This window comes from Uranotaenia lowii, chromosome 1, assembly GCF_029784155.1.
Source record: "Uranotaenia lowii strain MFRU-FL chromosome 1, ASM2978415v1, whole genome shotgun sequence".
NCBI lineage: Eukaryota > Metazoa > Arthropoda > Insecta > Diptera > Culicidae > Uranotaenia > Uranotaenia lowii.
The window spans coordinates 132540027-132562345 of record NC_073691.1 but is presented as its reverse complement, the minus strand read 5'-3'; the positions used below and the strand labels follow the sequence as shown (position 1 = coordinate 132562345).

General features: G+C 36.7%; 1 protein-coding gene across 5 annotated transcripts in view; it reads left to right on the top strand.

The window, feature by feature from the left end:
- Window positions 1–22319, top strand: part of LOC129740071 (octopamine receptor beta-3R-like) — a 422031-nt gene that overhangs the window by 283157 nt on the left and 116555 nt on the right. For all 5 annotated transcript variants that reach the window (XM_055731660.1, XM_055731661.1, XM_055731659.1 and 2 more), the window contains one exon: window positions 6392–6490. In XM_055731660.1, the coding sequence (XP_055587635.1) occupies window positions 6392–6490 (99 nt within the window). The remainder of the gene's footprint in view (window positions 1–6391; window positions 6491–22319) is intronic.

The following is a 22319-nucleotide window of genomic DNA, read 5'->3' as shown; positions in this document are numbered from 1 at the left end:
GGAACACTAATTATGTTTTTTTGTTCTTCTAATGTTTCTTTTCAAGAGCGAGCAAAGGCGCTATATCCAAGGTCAAAGACCAGAAATGATAGTGCATCGATATCCGAAACTCTGAATTTTCACTATTACTATGCACGTTAATATAATACTTAAATCGTAATTTAAAAATAATAAAAAATCATAGGAAATTCGGATGAAAATATTACTTATACCATGGGGTTTTGGATATCGGTGCAAAAAAAAAATCATTTCTATCCCCAGAAGGACGAATCCACACGGACCATCATCAAGGAGCACAGAAAATTTCGCATATGTGCTTCCAACGTTAAAATCTTAGTTATAAGTAGCCTTCGAAACGTATGGTACTGTTGTCCACGTTTCTTCCTCCCTGTGTTCCAGTTATCTCTGCGTCCAATACTGCACAGTGGGCCCGGCCTAGTTAAGATGAGTAGTAAATGTACTTTTACTACTCACCGGGATGCTGACAAGATCTGGCTGTGTATGTATCATAAGCATAAGCATAAGCATAAGCAGAAGGAATTTGAGTTAAAACGAATATAAGTATATCAATGCGAGAAATGTTTATCAAATTTTAAACAGAAACATGTGTTAACATAGCAAGATGGAAAGTTGAATAACTTCAACATTTTTTAGGGTGATTTTATTCAAGTTTTGACATAACCATACGAATCTTTTTTTTATATGCATATTTTTTATATGCATTTTGATATGATTTTCAAAATGTTCACTCCATAATCACTCATAATTAGCTCAAAATGTCAACCCAATAAGTTTCGGGTACGTGTTTTTGCTGCATTAAAACAAAAATCAACCAACCTATCTTCTTCGCCGTTTGCGAAAATCACTTCATGAGTGTGACTTACAAATAAGCCCCAGGTAGGGCGAAGTTAGACAGCGTAGCGCCAAAGTTTTACTCTATAAAATGTGCCATAATTGAATCAACCGAAGCGCGCTGGATACGCGATGTCTCCCCCAACTCTGCGATCGGCGACGACGACGACGACGTAAAACTGCAGTAGGGTACTAAATCAAATTTATTCCCGGTACTGCACCGAAGGTACAATCAAACGAGATTGCACTTTCCCGGTGATGATCGTTGCATGCAAGTTCGGATGCTGTGAATACGCCCCCTCCTTTTGCATTGAAATGTCACTTTGCCGGAAGTGAACAACACGTGTCATCGGGGTGCGGTACACACGTGTTTATGTTTATTTGTGTGTGTTTGGGTGGGTAGTAGCTGATTGCACAGCACATTTTCGAAGGTTTATTCTATTTTACGGTTGTTTGTCAACAGATTGTTTTGTTCGTACAAATATAGTCATTATTAACTGTTGTTCAATAGGTTAATTTGGGGTTCATTAAAAACATAAAAAAAAGTTTTTTTTTTAACATAAAATAGAAGAAGAAAGTAAGCTTCCTATCAAAAAGTCGCTTATATCATCTAACGGTCTTAGAAGGCAATGTGTGAAATTGCGTCTTAATTAATGAATCGAAATTTGTAATCGATGCATGTGCAGTAAAGTTAAATACAAAAAAAAAGAATTTTTCAGTTCCGCTAAAACAAATAATGTTCAATTTCCATACAAACTTGAGCGTCGTTAGGGTACCCTTTAGAGTTAACCAACTGAGTTGAAATTTGGCATTAGATCTTCTGGCAGGCCAAATCCCCAAAGATTTTAATTCTGGAACATAACCCTATCTTGAACCACTCCTGTGCACAATGCACATCCGTTCACGAGAAATTAGGTTCTTCAAATTTAAGGAATCTATCGAAGCAATTCAAAATCTTCAAAACAATTGTTTCACCGACATGGACGTTTGATAATTGCACTGGGCGGTAAATGTTTTCAACTCTTACAAATAGAAGATATAGTAAACAATCAAACATTCGTATCTTTTGCTATCACCGTGAAATAGTGGACATTTTGCGTACCGTAAAACGTGGTAAGATTGATAACTTTTTTTAATATTTCTCGGTTATTTTTTCTGTTAAGGGGAATGCGGTATGTTTCATATTTTTAAAACCAGTACTGAACTCCTATGAACGTAAAACATGGTTACAGAAATTTATAAGACTACTTTAAATTTGAATCAAAAATCGATATCATCTTTGTTTAGAATTTAATGCTTTTGGGTAACATTGATCAGTCTCTAATTTGACGGTTTTAACGAGTTTTCTTGATCATAAAGGATACAAAACACCTTCATAATATTTATAATTGTTAGCAATTAATAAACTAAGGCAGTTCGTGTGTTAAGCCGAACAACAGCTGAAATCGAATGATGAACAATGATGTTGCATAAATTAGGGGGCTAAATTTTTTAACATGACTTATAAAATTTTAATTAAATATTGATATTGTGCCTTCATTCAATTCTCAACGGCCGCGAACTATTCCTCTTTATTTTTTTTCCTTCAAACTTTACCATTTGATTGGGTTTCTAGCCTTTCATCCTATACTGGCTTACTCTTGGAAAGCGTAAAATTTTTTTAAATATCAAAAATTTACATCATCATTCAACAAAAACTATAAATTTACTAAAGGATAAAGTTGAACTGTTACATAAATTAACCTGCTGCTTCTAAACGCTTTGATTTCATCAGCAAGGATGTTTGTTTACGAGCTTTCGAAAAAATAGATATATTAAACCTTTGGAATAACATTTTTACTAACATTTGAAATTTCCAAAACAAACCAAGTTGTTCCCAATTTGAAACTCAACATGTAGGTTTTTTAACGTTAAAAGATTTAAGATATTTAAACTTTAGGCAAAGTTATTGATGGTTATGTGATTTGATTTCATGTTCAAAAATATTTTGACGCTTTTCGAATAAATATTGCCTTGTATTAGTTATTTTTCCTAAATAATATTCACATGATCGAACAAATTAATTTCGAATTAAATTGATGTGCGCAGTGTTGCAAAACTTATCTGTTTATAAGTGCCTTTTAGATCGATTTCATAACCAAATAACATTATTTGGTGAGTTTTTAAGCATTTTTCTAGTAAACTAAGCATTAATTTTAAGTTCATTCTTTGATTTATTTCATGTAGCTGATCCTAAAATTTCGTGACGTCACAACGCTTTGCAAAACCATTATTGAAAAAAAAAGGCGCGTAGTGACGTCACGAAACTGAATCGCTCTAAAAATAATTAAAATCACCGTTTGAAAAAATCAAAAGCAGCGATTTGTTGTTTGTATGAACCAATACTTTTCTCAAAATTTCGTAAAATTTTATTGAGTAGAAGGGCAGAAAAATGTGGTTTTGAAAAAAAAAACTGAAAAGTGGAAAAATTGGCGCGTTGTCACGTCGATTTCTTTTGCTTATATTTTGATAACGATAAAAATACTTTTGATTTTAAATTGTTACGAATTAAAATCTGAACTTAGAGGTATAACTTTTTTCAGTGTGCGATATGAACTATAATATCTACAAACAATTGACCAAAAAATTGTTTTGCAAACGTTGTGACGTCACGCTTCAATGTGTCTTTTCGTTATTTTCTTGAAATTTTTAATCACTTCAAATTGTGAATTATGGACAATGCAAGGGTCAATATTTTGAGAAATTAGTCAATAGTGTTAAAAAAAAATCACGCGATAGCATTGCTCACATAAAAAACAAGAGTTATTCTATTTAAATGTTGCCATATTTGAAGGTAAATAAGAGTGCCCCAAATGACCCGACTTTTGGAAAAGTTATGCGCTGTAGGTCCTGTTGATCCAAGGCCTTGTACCAGATCTCATGCCAAATTTGGCCCAGATTGGATCACAGAAAGAGGTCGCTCAACGAGCCTGAAGTTTGTATGAGATTTTGAGACATTTTGTTCGGGAGAAACCTTAAAAAATCAGTTTTTCATCAATTAGGGGAAAGGTTTCCTAAATGGGCCTATCGGGTTAAATGACCCTACGGCTGTTTGATGAAACGGCTGACTAGACAGCTTATCCGACCAATGCATTTTGAGGGTGATACGCTTAGAACATAGGGCAAGAAAGAATTTTATGAATTTACAAACTCATAAAAATTTAAAAAATCATACAAGGTTTTGATACATTTTGATGTAATATTTCGACTTTTAAAAATTATACGTAAAGAAGCTTAAAACAAAAACTAGGATGGTTTTTGTTTCTTACTCGAATTAACTTAAGAAATTAAACATATTTCAGCTTTTGTGGAGTTTTAATAATGATTATATAGTGGAATAATAGAGTGTTTTTGTATGCCCCCATCATGTTTCTAAAATGCCTCCATCCTAAAATAACAGGTTAAATACAATAAAAAAATGATTTTTATCATTGAACCTTCAAATCTAAGCTCTGAATAACATCTTAAGAGAGAATTGGAGATCTAAAAACAGATTTGATAAAGTTTTTCTCATGGATGAACTGCCTCCATAGTATGGCAACCCTAACTTTTGTTTTATTCCATAAAATTATAATACACATAGATTTTTATAAAACTTCAGCTTTGTCGTACGTAAATTATTACTTTCTAGCAGTTTCAATGAAATTATACGGAAATATTGCCCAAAAAACAGAAATTTTTTCAAAACATAAATAGGCGCATTTAGCCCGCACGGTTTGAGGTTCGGCATTTTAGACAACACTTACAATAAAATCGTTTTCTTGGAAACAGAAGAAAATTTTAACATAAAAATTACTCCATTGTATAGAAAACAGATGCCCGCACACGTGTATATAGTTTTTGTACACATATTCGATGTGATATTTGATTAAATCAGTGTTCAGCTTAATAGGCGCATATAGCCCGCTCCTCCCCTACTTTAGTCCTCTTCGGTAGATTACTTTTGAATACGTTTTTTTTAAGACCAAAATGCAGTATTTTTTCGAAGTTGAACTATACAAAAAAAACGTCTTTTCATAACACGGTGTGTTTAATGCAAGGTTATTGATTGTTCCCTAAAAATACAGATTGAGAAATTTGTGAATAACATGACTGTTTTGTGTTTGTGTTAGTTTGTGTGATGAAAATTGAAGTTCTAATTTTCTTACGTGTGTACCGTGATAAATGACAGCTTTGCGATCGAAATTATTAAAAAATAATGAAAGCGAATGATTCTCGATTAAATGGAATAAAATTTTCTATACTCTTAAAACTTGAACCCACGATTTTTGTTACAAATCGCTCCAGAAAACAATCCTTGATGAAGTTCGATCCAATTGATTCAAATGGCTGATATCTCCGCAATTTGCCCTAGGGCAATTCCGTCCTGATAAAATAATTTTCCATCCGAACAAGCATCCACCAGTAACTTTTCGACAGCAAGCATTTTCCCGCTCCTCTTACACTCTTACAGCTCATTTCCGTCTCATCCGCTCCACGATTCGCTCGAACTTTGATATCGGTTAACAAGAAACAGTCATTAAACTGTGCGCTCAGGCGTACGAATTTCCCAATTTTGCCATCAACTTTGCGTTCGAATCCTTCCGATGGAACAGCGCAAAATTGTTCCCCGGTTTCCGAATTAAGCAATCAGCCAATTGAGAGATCGATGAGACTCGTTCAATTTTGGAGATGACCTCAAATTTCCCATCGCACCGAGAAGGAAAGCTGAGAGACGTTTCCTGAGAAAATGAAATCCCGGTTTAAATTTTGGCGCCCAAACAACATACTCTACTGGTGTTAGCTTCTCGTGATATTTGAACTATCGTTCACTGAAGTCCTATAACGAGAGCTGTCAATTTAAAGAATATTTTTAAACTAAGTTAAGAGGAACACGAACAGGCACATTTTTTTTTGCTGCCAGCTCTCTAGACTCGGAAGCTATTTTCGATATTTATCTGCTGTAACGATTCCTCCCCCATCCATCCCTGTCCTGCTGAAGCGAGGTATTTATTCTGAATGAGATTAGGGAAATTTGTTAGTGATGGAACAACGAACGAGCCAAACGGTGGGCTGATTTTCGCTAATTGAATTAGTGTTTCAATTAAGGAAGTGAGAGGAAATTTATGTTTGAGTTTTCTGATTAGATATTGTACCACTGAATTTGCGGCCTTGGAGAAAATCGTAGAGCAGACCGTTCTTCTTTTGGAGAATAATATTGGATGTTACTGTTACTCAGTTCGTTCATGTTTTTTCATTCATTGTAAACGATAACAAACGTTCTTGAATCATATTTATATGAGTTGATTGACATTATTCATAATATATCTTACATTAGGACTTAACAATTCAGCATAGACACATTTCATGGAACTTTAAAGCTGAATCGTCTAGCATTAAAAAATCATCGATATGTGAAAAGTTGGTTTCCCCTTTACAGCTTCACTCTAGTCTCGAGCGAGTTCAAGAGCATTTATATTTTATTTGCTAAACTAATGTTCGATTTCTCTTTTCCTTCCAGGGTTATAACCAATTATTTCGTAGTATCACTAGCAATGGCCGACATCATGGTGGCACTTTGTGCAATGACATTCAACGCTTCTGTCGAGCTGTCGGGAAGGTAGGTCAATAAAAAATAACATAACATAACACATACCCCAGTGCAAATAACACACTTGGAAAATTCAATCAATTGGAATAGCACCAACTGTCAGCTAATCGAAATGGTCCCACTTTTTATATCTTTCACAAATCGCTTTCAGCGAACCAAATTGAATACATATGTTTGTTTAGCCAAGCGGGGTCCAAATCAAAGTACGAAGTGGACCAAGTGGACAAAAAAAAGGGTGAAGTGAGAAACAAAAATACAAACAGGCGCTAGTCGATTTGTCGTGTGTATCAATTGAATCAGTTAAGTGATCAAACCATTTGTATTCGGAATTCCGGTTGGTGCGGACATTCATTTGGAGACGAAAAATTGTTATCCATCGATGTTTATCGCTTCACGAACAGCAATATCAGAAGGTTGACTGAAAATGCCATTTTTCAGTGGAATGAATTCCTATAAAGGGGTCAAGCCTACAAATCCTTCTAGATTAAAGCCTAACTTCAAAAGCAGCTGCCAACGTTGTTGATTGTTCCCAGCCGTTTGATGTATTTTTGATTGGTGGCAAACATAGCAAAGTGAAAAACATTTATCAAATTAACATTCCTTGTTGCACTCTCAACTTTACCCACTCTCCAAATCACGTCGTATTTATGTCAGTCAACTGCAGTAAGGCTATGATCATTTTGTATCCGGGCACTTTATTTTGGTGATATCTACGTTAATAGACCTCGGATATGCAAAACTTTAGTAGCGTTGCGTTGGTTATGAAAAGGACTATCTTGCCTATTTTTGATAGATTTTTAAGTTAACGTGTGTTTGAGATATTCACGACGCAAAAAGACATGGTAAAAATAATTTTGCACAAATTTGCTCCTTTTACGCATTTTGCGCCTCGAAAATTCTTCATTGTTGACTTGAAAGCTCATAAACTGTTGATTTTTTCTGATTTTTTTTCGGACCAAATGGTTAAGAAGTATTAGGAGCCACTCTAGGATCCACACGAAGTTCAAACCAAGTATCTTAGTGGAACCCTTGATCTTAAATATGATGAAAAGCCTATGGTTATTGGGGATAACTGGATGCAGACTCCTCAAATAATGCAAAAAATCCATTTTTGGCAGGCAAAAAGTGTTGCCTGACTAGTAGACACCAAGTAAATAACTAATAATGATCAGTGACAAAGATTGTAATCTGTGCAACCGGTTTTAACGCAATATGACAGATGTGTTCTGAAGGACAAAAAAATTATGTTAAAACCGGATTTAAGAGATCAAATTATTCGAGATGCCTACTCATGAAAAGGTTCCAAGACGATTCCAATTGCTTTTTCCAGGTGATTTTGTGTAAAATATCATGATTTTGCAAAGGTTTTGCTTCTGTGGTAAAAAAAATAAATCAATACATGACTGAAAAAAGTGTGCAAAGATAAAAAAGAGATTTTATGAAAAAGTTAGAGTATTTCTTGAAATAATTGATAAAATTTTTTTTTTATATTTTTACATTGAATGTTATATTAACACCTTCATTTCCTCCATAGAAAGCTTTTCGATCAGATGAATAGTTTTTAAAATACAAACGTTTGGAACTGCCCGGATACTAAATGATCATAGCCTTAGACTGGTGACACAAACCTTTTGACATTCTTAGAGTTCAGGGGATAGTGGTAGATTCTCGGGACGGATTCGTGATTGCTAAAATTTACGGCATCTTTTTCTGCAGCTGCTACGCTCCACCAAAATGGACGATCGGAGAAATCAAAACAATAATGTTGGATAAACTCATTCACGAACTGACAGGAAGGGCCCCTGTAGTAATAATTGGAGACTTCAACGCTTGGGCGGTAAACTGGGGAAGTAGATGCAACAACCCTAGGGGCCTTATTCTACTAGAGTCTTTCACGAGACTGGAGGTTGAGCTGTGCAACACTGGATCTATCGCAAGCATGGAATACCAGACAGAACATCAATGATAAATATCACCTTTGCGAGCCCATCAATAAAAACTGACATGAATTGGAGAGAGTGTGACGATTATAAGCACAGCTATCACCAGGCGATACGTTATAGCGTAGCTGACCGAAATCCGGTATCAGTAAAACAACTGACAGCCCATGAGCGGAGATGGAAGACCAAAGTTTTCGATAATGAAGTGTGCACCGAAGCTATAAACATGCAGGAAGCATCGCCGGTCCATAAAGCAGCTGATGAAAATGATGGTAGCGGTGTGCGACATGACCTGACCATGCTCAGAAGGAATACACCGAAGTGTTGGCGACGACCAGCTAACTGGTGGACCTCAGAAATTGCTGAGTTTCGTGCTAGCTGCCGAAAAGCCAGACGACGAGCTCAACGGGCGAGAAACGAAGCCGATAGAGAAACGAGAAGAGCCGTTTACCGACCAGCCAGGGTGGCACTTGAGCGAACTATTAAAACAAGCAAAGAGAACTGTTACAGAGCGTTATGCCAAAGCGTAGATGATAACCCATGAGGCCAAGCCTCGCCAGTTGCACTGGTGAGATTCGGTCGCTGAGAACCAAGTGACCGAAAAGTGTCCAGAAAAACTGAAAGAAATCGTAGCACATTTTTTCCCGCAGTGGCCACTTACCCCGCACGGCGCGGGTGCCCACGACATCGAGCCAGTAACGAACGAGGAATTTGTGGCTATTGCTAAGAACCTTGCGGTGAATAAGGCCCCTGGTCTGGACGGAATCCCAAATGCAGTACTGAAGATGGCGGTACAGACCATTCAGGATCCGGATTCGGATGGAACTACAAAAGTGTTTCAACGAGGGATCCTTTCTCAAATCGTAGAAAACGGCGAAATTGGTGCTACTACCGGAACCTGGGAAACCCGAAGGGCATCCATCATCATACATACCCATTTGTCTGTTGGACACCCTTGGTAGCTGCTGGAAAGGATAACATTCAACAGATTTATTAACTACGCAGAAGGCGAAAGTGGACTGGTGGACAGACAGTTCGGTTTTCGGAAAGGGAGGTCTACGGTGGACGCGTTCGTCACTGCACCATTGTGACAATCGACGTTAAAAAGGCTAGCTGGGGCTATTGCCAAAGCGCATCACATGATGCGTGTTCCCAATACCCTCTGCAGGATAATAGGAAGCTACTTCGAAAATCGAGTCCTGACGAAACCGAAACCGAAACTAGGTTACGATCTACTGCCCTGACAGCGGGTGTTCCCTCATGTATAATGAGGTGTTAAAGTCTGTTTCACATAGAATCTGATTGCATCCTTTCATTTATTTCAGCGCCTTTAGTTGTCACATCACGAATCTATTGACAGTGTTTTGATCCGGATGGTTTGTTTACTTAGTGGTGACAATTTCATCAAGATTGAAGCAGTTAGTCAAAAGTTATCGAAAATAGAACGCGAAAGGCGAGAGAAAGTTCTTCACACTCACGTAGAGAAACCGACGTGATCAGGGGTAAAGATCGCGAAATTCCTTAAATATCCTAAATCGACTGTAAATTCGGTGCTGCAACGTTACCGGGAGACCCTTACGGTGGATCGAGCAAAACAAACCAGGCGTAAAAGTGGAACATATGACCGGAAGCTGCGAGCAAAGGTAATTCGATCAGTTCACAATAATCCTGGAATCTCCTTGCGTGATTTGGCGAAAAAGTTCAAGACGAACCACAGTACAGCTCGACGAATTTGTTTGCGAGATGGCTTGCGGTCGTATCATGCAAGCAAACACCCCAACAGGACGCTGAAACTAAATTTGGTTGACAAAACCAGGGCAAGGAAGTTGTACGAGAAAGTGTTGACCGAGTACAACGGATGCATTTCGATGGACGACGAAACTTACGTCAAACTGGATTTTGGACAAATACCCGGTAACAAATTTTACCTTGCGAAGCGTAAAGGAAATGTTGCGGGTAGATTCAAGTTTGTTTTCGCAGATAAATTTGCTCGTAAGTTGATGATTTGGCAAGGGATCTGTAGTTGTGGGAAGAAGACTAAGATTTTCATCACTCGGGAAACAATGAATGAAAATATTTACAAAGAAGAATGTCTCCAGAAGAGGGTTTAGCCATTCATTCGGTCCCATAAAGGTCCGGTGAAGTTCTGGCCGGACCTGGCTAGCTGCCACTACAGCCGGGATGTCGGTAAGTGGTATAAGGAGAACATAATCGATTTTGTTGAAAAAAGTAGCAATCCACCAAACTGTCCGGATTTTCGTCCCATCGAGAAATATTGGGCAATAGTGAAGAGAAAACTGAAGAAATGTGGCAGAACCATGAAAAACCCGCTCAAATGGAAAAGTGGAGGAACAAGATGGCGAATTAGGTTACCAGCAGTACTGTGCAGAAAATGATGGGTGGTATCACAAAAAAAAGTTCGAATATTCTTCCGAAAAACTGACGAATGATTTTTATGTATTGTTTTCCTCAAAGTGCAATAAAAACCCTACAAAATGACTTTTTTACTTTTGTTGTACGTTATATCTTTGCGGAGAAATGATCTATTTTATCCGACCAGATTCTATGTGAAACAGATTGTAATGCTGAAACTACCATCAGGCGTGCAGATAGTCGGATTTGCTGACGATATCGTGATCATGATCACCGGCGAAACAATCGAGGAGGTAGAAGACCTTGCATCGATGTCCGTAGAAAGGGTTGACATTTGGCTGGAGGGAGTTTAGCTTCAGATAGCTCACCGAAGTTCTTCTCGTGACCATTAAAAGAGTTGTGCCGCACATGGAGATTACTATTGGAGGACACACGACATCTTTAAAACAGCAGCTGAAATACCTTGGAGTATTGGTCGATAGTCGCTTAAGTATTGGTGCGCATGTCAAATACTGTTGTGAATGTGCATCAAAAGGCATAGATTCATTGGCCTGGATCATGCCGAACTGCCATGATTCAAAGAGTAGCAAGAGACGTCTCCTTGCGAGCATAGCACTGTCGAAGCTACGATGGGGAGAAACGGCCTGGAGCCATAGAGGTAGAGCGCAACAGATCCAAATTGCAGAGCACACATGGGCTGATAGCAGATACAGCTTTTATAATCGCAGACATGTTTCCCATCGACAAAACCCCAGCGGAGAATATGAAGTGTTACGAAGCAAAAGCTGTTAAAAAAGTGCGTAAAATTCAACGAGCAGCGTTAAAGTTCAAGTGGTAGGACCAATGGGACGCATCGAACAACGCGAGATACTCATCTTGGGGTTAATCGAAAATGAACATATCAGAGTCTTGGATCCTCTGTAAATGAAGAAAATGATGTAAAACAAAAGTCATTTTTAAGTTTATCCAAGAAGATATTCGCTTTCAACTTTGGCATGTTATCAATCTTCTTCAATAATTTTTGCCCCTGGAGGTAGGCCATTGATATTTCTGTGAATATAATTGGGTGACGAAAAAGGTTAATAAAAAAAATAGGAGGAAGCCCTTAATGGGTTAATCTATATATATAAAAAGTAATTTCCGTTTGTTTGTTCGTTTGTATGTTTGTCTTCAATAGGCTCAGCTACCTTAAGAGCTAGAGAGCTGAAATTTGGCATGAGTGCTCATTAGGACCAGGAATGATGAAAAATGTTTTTAGATTTTCGGATGGCCCCTTTTGAAGCCGGTCGTCCATACAACAACGGTTTTATTCCCCCGAACCGAAAGTCATGGCACCCATTTTTTGAACCGACTTTCATTTCCGTTCGTTTCGTTGGCGGGATTATTTTCAGAGCTCACATGTACTGGATAGCAAATCGAAGCTTGCTGAGCATTAAAAATTTGAAAGTGAAAATTTTGGCGGGTGTTTTTTGTACCTTCTACTGTTCAAAGCACATGCTACCGGTACGAGATATTTGGATACAATTATAAGCCTACATTTTGATCGAAAAATACAACTAGCCTGTTAGGAACATATTGACTAGAATAGTAGTGGCTTTCAAAGTGCTCTTTACCGTCGCTGGGGGCTTTAAGGGTCAACCATTTTATATTTTTGGAATTCCTCATAGAGAAAGAATTTTTTTTTAGATTTAGAGCAGAGGTGCAAAGAGATCCCTACATGTAGCATGCAGCGCACGACTTTTAGCCGACTCTAACAGCCCGCCGTCAGCCACGAAAGAATCGTCTAGCAAAGTTGCAAACTGATTCTTTCTGCCTTAGGGGAACTGGGGGTATAATGCCCAGTGTGGGCAAAACGCCCCACTGCGATATCTAGCTAGATATACACTAATTTTAAGAATTCCGTACGCTATTCCCTTCTAATTAACAGTAGAAACCTTTTGTACAAAAATTAGCATCAAATATGCGATAAATCCCTGCAAAAATCCAAAAATACTTTTCAAGCCATATTGCTTGCAATTTGTGCCTTGACTTTCGTAAGGAATTACGGCATCTATCGCCAAAAAAAATTACCTGACATCTGTTACAATGATGAACATTGGTCTTGAAAATCATCACAAGACGAAAATTTCCTTACTCAAATATTTTTTATGTTATTTTGAACGATTTTTAATAAACATGTCTAGGTGGGGCAAAACGCGCCATGTCCGTTTATCTTTAAGCATGTTTCATATTTGATTAAATTTATATGCAGTTTCATCACAACCATTTTAAAGATATTTATAAGTTGTATTGGAAAACATAACTTGAATATAAACGAATATATTTAAAATTCCTAAATTTAATATAGATTTAATTAACTATTCACAAGAATTTCAGTATATCTGGCAGCACTGCGCATAGCAATACATTTTTCCATCTGTGAAGTAGAATAGAAGTATTTTTACCTGGCAAACACTTTCGGAGGCACTTGGATCAATAAACACTTATTAAACGTTAAACGGCGCGATTGGGTACACACATATGCGCATTATGTCCCTACTGAATCTGAAATCCAATTTTCTACCTACTCTTCAAACTTCGTTAAATTTGTGGCCTTTTTTGACCTTCCAGTTATTCTAACTATCAGATTCAGACAAAAAATAAACCAAACTTCCAAACACAATCGAAAATTAAAGTTAATCTTTTCAAATGTGTTCTAAAAAAAGGCTTTCTTCTTAACGTGGGCATTATGCCCCCTCTTCCCCTATGTGCAGAACGTCGAACGTGTCTGCAAGTAAAAGTCAGCCGCGCGGTAAAATCCTTTGACTGCACGTTCCGAAAATTACAAACGATTCTCCGAAGTTAGGAACAGTTGCAAACTTGCAAGCCCGAAGATAAAATCCCTTGAGCCGAACAGAAAGAATCATTTCCGAAGATAGCTACAGTCTGCAAGTTACTTGCATGCAGCGGGATGGTGCGATGTACGTTTGCAAACTTGCAAGTTACAGAACGGTGGACCCGTTCTTGTGTGGTTGGATTCGTTCCACTAACCTAAGACCGACCGAACCGAATCCATGGAGGAAGAAAGTGATAGGCCGAGGTGCCGTCGACTATCCATTCAGTTGCCGTTCAGCCATCGAAGCGTGCGTGCGTAGCGTATGTACATGGCTATCCGCATAACGCGCGGCATGCCGTACAACAAGAGCAAGGACATGATGGAGTTGTTGTTGTTGGTGCCTTCGTGTTCGTTTCGTTTTCTTCTAAGACGGATTCGAAAGGAAGTGGTGCCCAACTGTTATTTTAGTTTTCAAATATCATACCAGGGTGATTGATATAAATCATCAAAGCTAATACAAGCAAATTAGTTTTGATTATAACTTTGTCATCTTACAAGTTATTTATGAACACTAAGTTGTTAAATAAAACTGATCCAAACTATGTTGAAAAATCATCTATGATGTTTTAAAACAGTGCTGCGTTAAAATTCTTTGAAGTTTCGTCCCGAAAACTTCTTTGAAGTTACGTCCCGAAAATTCAATCGATTTTCCGAAGGCAGGATCACTTGATTAGTAGGATCACAGATTAAATTGTGTAAATTTCAAATTTAGAATTCAGTTTCATTTGCTTAGACATGTATAAGAATCACGTCATCTTTACCAAGTAATCTTGGGAGTCATGTCTTCTTCTGTGGTCTGCAACACTCATTTGGTTTTTTACAGAAAGTTTGTACAGCTCAGTTCAAAACTCAATAGAAATTCAGTGCTTGTTCGTCGTCATTCCAACCTTGAACTCAAAAACTCCACACTCTGTTTGATTCAAATCTTCTATCAATGTTTTATAACTGGTTTTGAATGATTTTGGCATACTGAACTCGAATATTTGGTGAGATTTTGTCTATCGCATCCAGTTTTACTGATAAGGCTTTTAAAAAACAGTTCTATGATAAATCAATCATTGACTATATATTATGTTTTACTTCTTTGCTGGAGACTGTAAAGCGTTTTAAGTTATACTTTGAAAAATATCTATGATTCATTTTGGTACAAATTTTCATCAGAATTTCGTTTCAACAGAAGGAAAAAACCAACAAAATTTCTTTGACTTCAAAGCCAAAATTACTTGCAATCTTCGTAGAAACTTTAATTTTAAAAATCTTACTCTACAGTTGTATATATTTCAGATATCACGAAACTGCTTATAAACATATCACGCTTTCGACAATAAAAGTTGGGCACCACTTCCTTTCGAATCCGTCTTAGAAGGAAACGAAACGAGCACGAATGCACCAACAACAACTCCATCATGTCCTTACTTTTGTAGTACGGCGCGCCGAGCGTTATGCTGATAGCCATGTACATACGCTACGCGCGCACGCTTCGATGGCTGAACGGCAACTGAATTGATGGTCGGTGGCGGTGGTTCTTCGGCCTATCACTTTCTTCCTCCGTGGATTCGGTTCGGTCGGTCTTAGCTTAGGTTAGTGGAACGAATCCATCCGCACAAGAACGAGTCCACCGTTCTGTAACTTGCAACTTGCAAGTTTGCAAACGTACATCGCCGCGCTGCAAGTCTGTAAGCAAGCAACTTGCGGACTGTAGCTATCTTCGGAAATGATTCTTTCTGTTCGGCTCAAGGGATTTTATCTTCGGGCTTGCAAGTTTGCAACTGTTCCTAACTTCGGAGAATCGTTTGTAATTTTCGGAACGTGCAGTCATCGCGCGGTTGACTTTTACTTGCAGACACGTTCGACGTTCTGCACGTAAGGGGAAAAGAATCAGTTTGCAACTTTGCAAGATGATTCTTTCGTGGCTGACGTCGGGCTGTAAGAATCGGCACTGCATGTAGCGTAAAGGGATCTCTTTGCACCTCTGATTTAGAGTTATAAGTTCAAGGCTGCGATTTTAACGCTTCAATTGGAATTTTGATGGGGGAATTGAAAATTGATAAGATAAAAAAATTTTAGCTTTTAGTTTTCTTTAATACAATTCGATTTCACTGACCAATTTCTAACTTTTGAGTGACCATTGATGACCAATGTGGTCAATTCTACCATCTATTAATGGGATGTTTGTGCCCATGAAAAAAAAAAACAGAACTCATAAAAAACCTTTTACATAATATAAAAATGGTGTTTTCGAGATGATTTATTTTCGATAACTTCAAAAAACTGTTAGTAAAACTTCCAACATTTAAGAAAAACTAATAATAAAACAGTGCGAAATTGAAAAGCGAAAAAAATACACACATGCAATTAAAAACATGCAAAGTGAGTTTCCAACATGCTCAACAAAATCATCCATATTGAAAAGTGGGATAATCTTCAACAGATATTTTCATTAGATAAGGGATGGAAAAGATAAAAAAGCAGTTTAATCTTTTGAAGATAAAACTATTAGGCCAAATCTATTCAAGCTTCCTAAGAAATTATGTTTGTAAAAAAAATAAAGTATCAAATTCAAAATAAGGGGCCGGCTAAAGGGGTCTTTTATATAAAGTTTTCAATATCTTAGTCATCTTGCCGTTTTTATACATCGGATTGGGTTGAAAATAGGCACAAAGGAGTTATTTGGGACAAACATTTGAATTCACTTATCCAAATTAAAGTGAGGGGTCGGCCTAAAGGGTCGTCCATATTAACTATTCACTGTTTTTGCGATATTGTCGTTATTATACATCGAATTTAGATGATAATTGGTACACGAGAGTTTTGAGGGACGATCAATCGATTTCAGGTATTGAATTCAGCGTAAGGGGCCGGCAATGGGTTCGTCCATATTAACCTTACATTATTTTTGAAATATCGTCGTTATTATAGATCGGATTGGGATGAAAATTTGCACACGGTAGTTTTCAGAGACGGACAATCGACTTCAGATATCAAAGATTGTATAAGAGGCCACCAAAAGGAGTTTAACTTTTTGGCAATAATTGCGTTGTTATGCGACAATCGACTGGAAATTTTTACACGGGGTTTTTTTTTGGCTCGGGCAATCAATTTCTGATTTTAAATGAAGTAGCAGACGACAGAAGAGGTGTTCGTCAAATATTTTTGCAATTATTGTTTACAATTAATTCGGAAATGCATCTGGAAAATATTTGGCTATTGACATTCATACAAACTGTTCATGACATATTCCAAGTTGAAAGCGAAACGGAGTTCGTATGGGATCAGCTAGTCTATATATATAAAAAGTAATTTCCGTTTGTTTGTTCGTTTGTATGTTTGTCTTCAATAGGCTCAGCTACCTTAAGAGCTAGAGAGCTGAAATTTGGCATGAGTGCTCATTAGGACCAGGAATGATGAAAAATGTTTTTAGATTTTCGGATGGCCCCTTTTGAAGCCGGTCGTCCATACAACAACGGTTTTATTCCCCCGAACCGAAAGTCATGGCACCCATTTTTTGAACCGACTTTCATTTCCGTTCGTTTCGTTGGCGGGATTATTTTCACCATCACCATAGGCAGGCTATTGGAAACGACCATCCAGAGCTCACATGTACTGGATAGCAAATCGAAGCTTGCTGAGCATTAAAAATTTGAAAGTGAAAATTTTGGCGGGTTTTTTTTGTACCTTCTACTGTTCAAAGCACATGCTACCGGTACGAGATATTTGGATACAATTATAAGCCCACATTTTGATTGAAAAATGCAACTAGCCTGTTAGGAATATATTGACTAGAATAGTAGTGGCTTTCAAAGTGCTCTTTACCGGGGCTTTGAAGGTCATCCATTTTTATATTTTTGGAATTCCTCATAGAGAAAGAAATTTTTTTTTTATATTCAGAGTTAATAAGTTCAAGGCAGCGATTTTAATGCTTCAATTGGAATTTTGATGGGGGATTAGAAAATTGATAAGATAATAAAAATTGAGGTTTTGAGTTTTATTTTATACAATTTTATACAACTTTTGAGTGACCATTGATGACCAATGTGGTCGATTCTACCATCTATTAATGGGATGTTTGTGCCCATGAAAAAAAAAACAGAACTCATAAAAAACCGTTTTTCATGATATAAAAATGGTGTTTTCGAGATGATTTGTTTTCGATATCTTCAAAAAACTATTAGTAGAACTTCCAAAATTTAAAAAAAAAAACTAATAATAAAACAGTGCGAAATTGAAAAGCGAAAAAAATACACACATGCAATTGAAAACATGCCAAGTGAGTTTCCAACATGCTCAACAAAATCATCCATATTGAAAAGCGGGTTAATCTTCAACAGATATTTTCATTAGATAAGGGATGGAAAAGATAACAAAGCAGTTTAATCTTTTAAAGATAAAACTATTGTGCCACATCTATTCAAGCTTCCTAAGAAATTATGTTTGTAGAAAAATGGGGCATCAAATTCGAAATAAGGGGCCAGCTAAAGGGGTCCTCTATATAAAGTTTTCAATATCTTAGTTATCTTGCCGTTTTTATACATCGAATTGGGTTGAAAATAGGCACAAAGGAGTTATTTGGGACAAACAATTGAAATCACTTATCCAAATTAAAGTCAGGGGTCGGCCTAAGGGGTCGTCCATATTAACAATTCACTGTTTTTGCGATATTGTCGTTATTATACATCGGATTTAGATGAAAATTGGTACACGAGAGTTTTGAGGGACGATCAATCGATTCCAGGTATTGAATTCAGCGTAAACGGCCGGCCGGCATATTAAGCTTACAATATTTTTGAAATATTGTCGTTATTATACATCGGTTTGGGATGAAAATTTGCACACGGTAGTTTTCAGAGACGGACAATCGACTTCAGATATCAAAGATTGTACAAGAGGCCACCAGAAGGAGTTTAACTTTTTGGCAATAATTACGTTGTGATGCGACAATCGACTCGAAATTTTTACACGGGTTTTTTTTGGCACGGGCAATCAATTTCTGATTTCAAATGAAGAAGCAGACGACAGAAGAAGTGTTCGTCAAATATTTTTGCAATTATTACTTTACAATTAATTCGGAAATGCATCTGGAAAATATTTGGTGTTAGACGCGATTGCACAACTTTCATACGAACTGTTCATGACATATTCCAAGTTGAAAACGAAACGGAGTTCGTATGGGATCAGCTAGTTTGTTATAAAATATTTGCGAAGCTAAAAACAACGCACTGATCCACGTTCAAGATGATGTTGTTGAGCTCCTCTCAACAAAATATGACAGAATTATAACGACAATAGTCCAAAAACTGTTTCGATTCACCGCATTTTAGGGTACCAATCTAGTTTTATTAACATAGATTATTATTTACCATCTTTCTGCTTTGCAACATGCACATTTTTTTTACGAAATTCAAAGGATTAACTAAATTTACCTGGTCAGCTAGTTTATTTGAAACAGGTTCATCATTATTTACTATCAATAGTACTACTAAGGTTGCCAGAATTTTTTCAGCACGTACAAACCTGGCAAAATCCGGGCATTTATTTTCAAAATTGACAACCTAAAATCCGGGCAATATCCGGAAAAATTATGTCAGAACCCAGAAATTACTCAACAAAAATCAAGAATATAAACTTTTCATGATTATTTTGATATACCTTGCTCAAAAAGTTTCGTTTTGGAAGCATAAATAAAAATGTTTACAACACGATTTGTTTTTTTTTTGTTTGATTTGCCAGATGGAGTATAAATAAATGCAGATTTTTTTTTAATGATATCCGGGCAACAGGGCCGGACCGTATCAAATTTTGCATTAAATATCCGGGCAAACCCGGATAAAACCGAGCAATCTTTCAACCTTACTATACACTAAACCGTTGAAAGCATTCTCCATTAGATCTTTATATTCCACATAACATTCGACCTACTGCGATCACATTTAACTCTATCTGGTCGGAGTTAAACCAGACCGAACTGAACGCCATGAACTTTATTTCGAGATAACTGAGTTCAGAGTTCACCGCTCTACCAATTGGTACCATTTCATAAGATATCTTTTTTAATCATTTTACCAACAAATTTAGACTCTTTCCAAGACATGATACACAGTTAAGTAGCGAATTGGATATTAATAGCGATATATTTATACTCAGTTCCCTCTGATCGAACCAAAATGTTTAAAAAACTGCATTGCAATATCATTTGACTGGGGAATTTGTTCTAAACTTGGGAGCCTACTAATCGACGCTTTATAGGCAGCACCCAACTTACGAGCCTATAGTAAACAAAGAGACGAAATGTCACGATTGTAATTTTCGATTTTCTGTCAGTGTCATTCCAATCGAGCAAAACCAAGCAGTTCTAAAGGCAGCCCTAGAGCAGGGTTGCTAGCTTATTATTTCAAAAGCCATAAGACTGCACCTCTTTATATGTAGTCTCTTTACACCCAACGAGTATGACTGATGCTCGAAAAATTGCCTTTTTCGTTGAGCCAGAGTGAACCGTGCCATACAAATTTCCCACTTTCTTAATGACTAATATTTTAGATTTTAACTTACCGGTTGTGTTCTAAGCGATGCACATAGGAGTACTCGATGGAAAAAGTTGGCCAAAACCTGTTTTTCTCTTTAAAATGTTTAAAAATCTTTTTTTCGTATACACAACTCATTTTTAACCAAAATTTCAAATTCCTTAATTTTAGTCTTTTTGGGTCACTCGCTGCACCCTTATAAAATGTTTGTTTTCAAGCAAATTCGAAGCAAACCAGCCGATCAACTATCAGAAATGATGAAAATACCATTTTTTAAACAAACAAATCAAACGCAATAAAAAACGTTTGTATAACACAAAGTAAATGCATGACATGCTCGCTATCTGAAACAAAATTAGGGACAAAAATCGCTCAAATTTTTAGATTTCAAAATTGAAAATAGCTTGAGTTCGCTAGTATGCGCACGATTTTTCTTTTGAACATGTTTAAGGAAGTTAGAAACATTCGTGTGATATGTGAAATTTTTCCCGGCGGAGCCCGGAAGATAAACTTCAACACTAACTTGTAAAAAAAAATAAGTTTGTTCAAAAACATTGCACTATTTTTTTTAGCTTCTCTACTGCATGTGTTTAACGAAAATTCATTGGTCATATTAAAACTGAAGATTTGTAGAAGAATTTTTTTTTGATAGTCACATTATTCTGCGTGTTACGCAGTTTGTAATCGTACGTGTTAACACCAAATTTAGGAAAACAAAATTTATAATTTTGATACATCAATGTTTCGAGTTATGCCATTTCGAACTCACTATACCGATGGTTTCAAATCGATAATACTAATATACAACAACTATCTAACAACCGAAAAACCTAAAAAGAATTATTTTATTTTAAATTTTAATTTCGAGGTTTTGGCCAGGATTTGGGGTAAAATACTCCTGTGTGCGATGGTCAGCAATAAAACTAGGCTTCTTTTAAAATTGAAAGTTAAAAATCCTACCAATCCATTAGGAGAGTCGGAAAATAAAATTCAACGGACTCAGTTCGGTCCGGCTGAACGAATATTTATAAATATGCTGACGATCCGCAATATGAAGTTTTTGGCCGCAAGAGCGTAATTCAACATTAAAATGATCAGTTTTCAGTTCTTACTGAGCCAAAGAACAGTTTCTAATCGAAAAACTGATCAAGCTGCCGATTATTCCGTACAAAACCAATTTTCCTGAGCAAAACGTGCTTTTTATTTTTCCCTTTAAGGTGGGGGTAGGGTCTAACACTTTAAAAAAATCGATTTTTTTATTTTCTTATTGTAAAACATTTCAAGAATGTTGTGTCAAATTTTCAAGTCAATTGAAGCAAAACTGTAGAAGTTATAGGCCTTTATCTCCTCCTATCTAATACTGTAAGAAAGCAAGAGCAGAAACTTCAAACGCGTTTTTCTCGAAAGCACATTTTTAAAGTCCGTGGACATCGTCATTTGAAAACTACTTATCCGATTCTTTTCAAATTTGGAACATATTTTCTACATATAAAATACCAGACCCCAACGTTTTTCTTTTTTGATTTTTTTACTTTGGGGAGATTTTAGAGGTGAAAAATGGCGGATTTTTAAGTGAAAAATCGTAGTTTTTACTTCAAACAGCCACAAAAATTTCATAAAAACATTTTTAAGTTAAATAAAAACGTTGGGGTCCAGAAAAACATCTATTAAAAATATTTTGCTCTGATTTTTTGACTTCAGATGATTCTGTGCTGAGATAGAGTGTCCACCGCAAATCCTGTTTTCTAAAAGGCATCCTCGAAAATGCTCCGTCACCGGCTCATTTTTCAATATATTTCTACGAAAAAATTACTAAATGTTCTTTTAACAATGCTTTGTATAATGCAAAAAATTTGAAAACATTTGTTTGAATGATAGCTCTAGAAAAAAATCGTGAAAATGGTGTTTTTTTATAGCCGTTAGACCCTACCCCCCCCCCCCCCCCCCCCTTAAGGTGGCTCTCAGTTCACTTTGGCCCCACGCATTTTTGCCATTTCCACTGCCTGCAACATTTATTTTATTCAATAAAATCTATAAAAATAGGAAAAATGTTCTGATCTTCATAGAGTAGGTAGTTGAACATGTTTTGCATCCGCTGCAATAAATAACTCATTGTTTTCAATTTGGCGTTC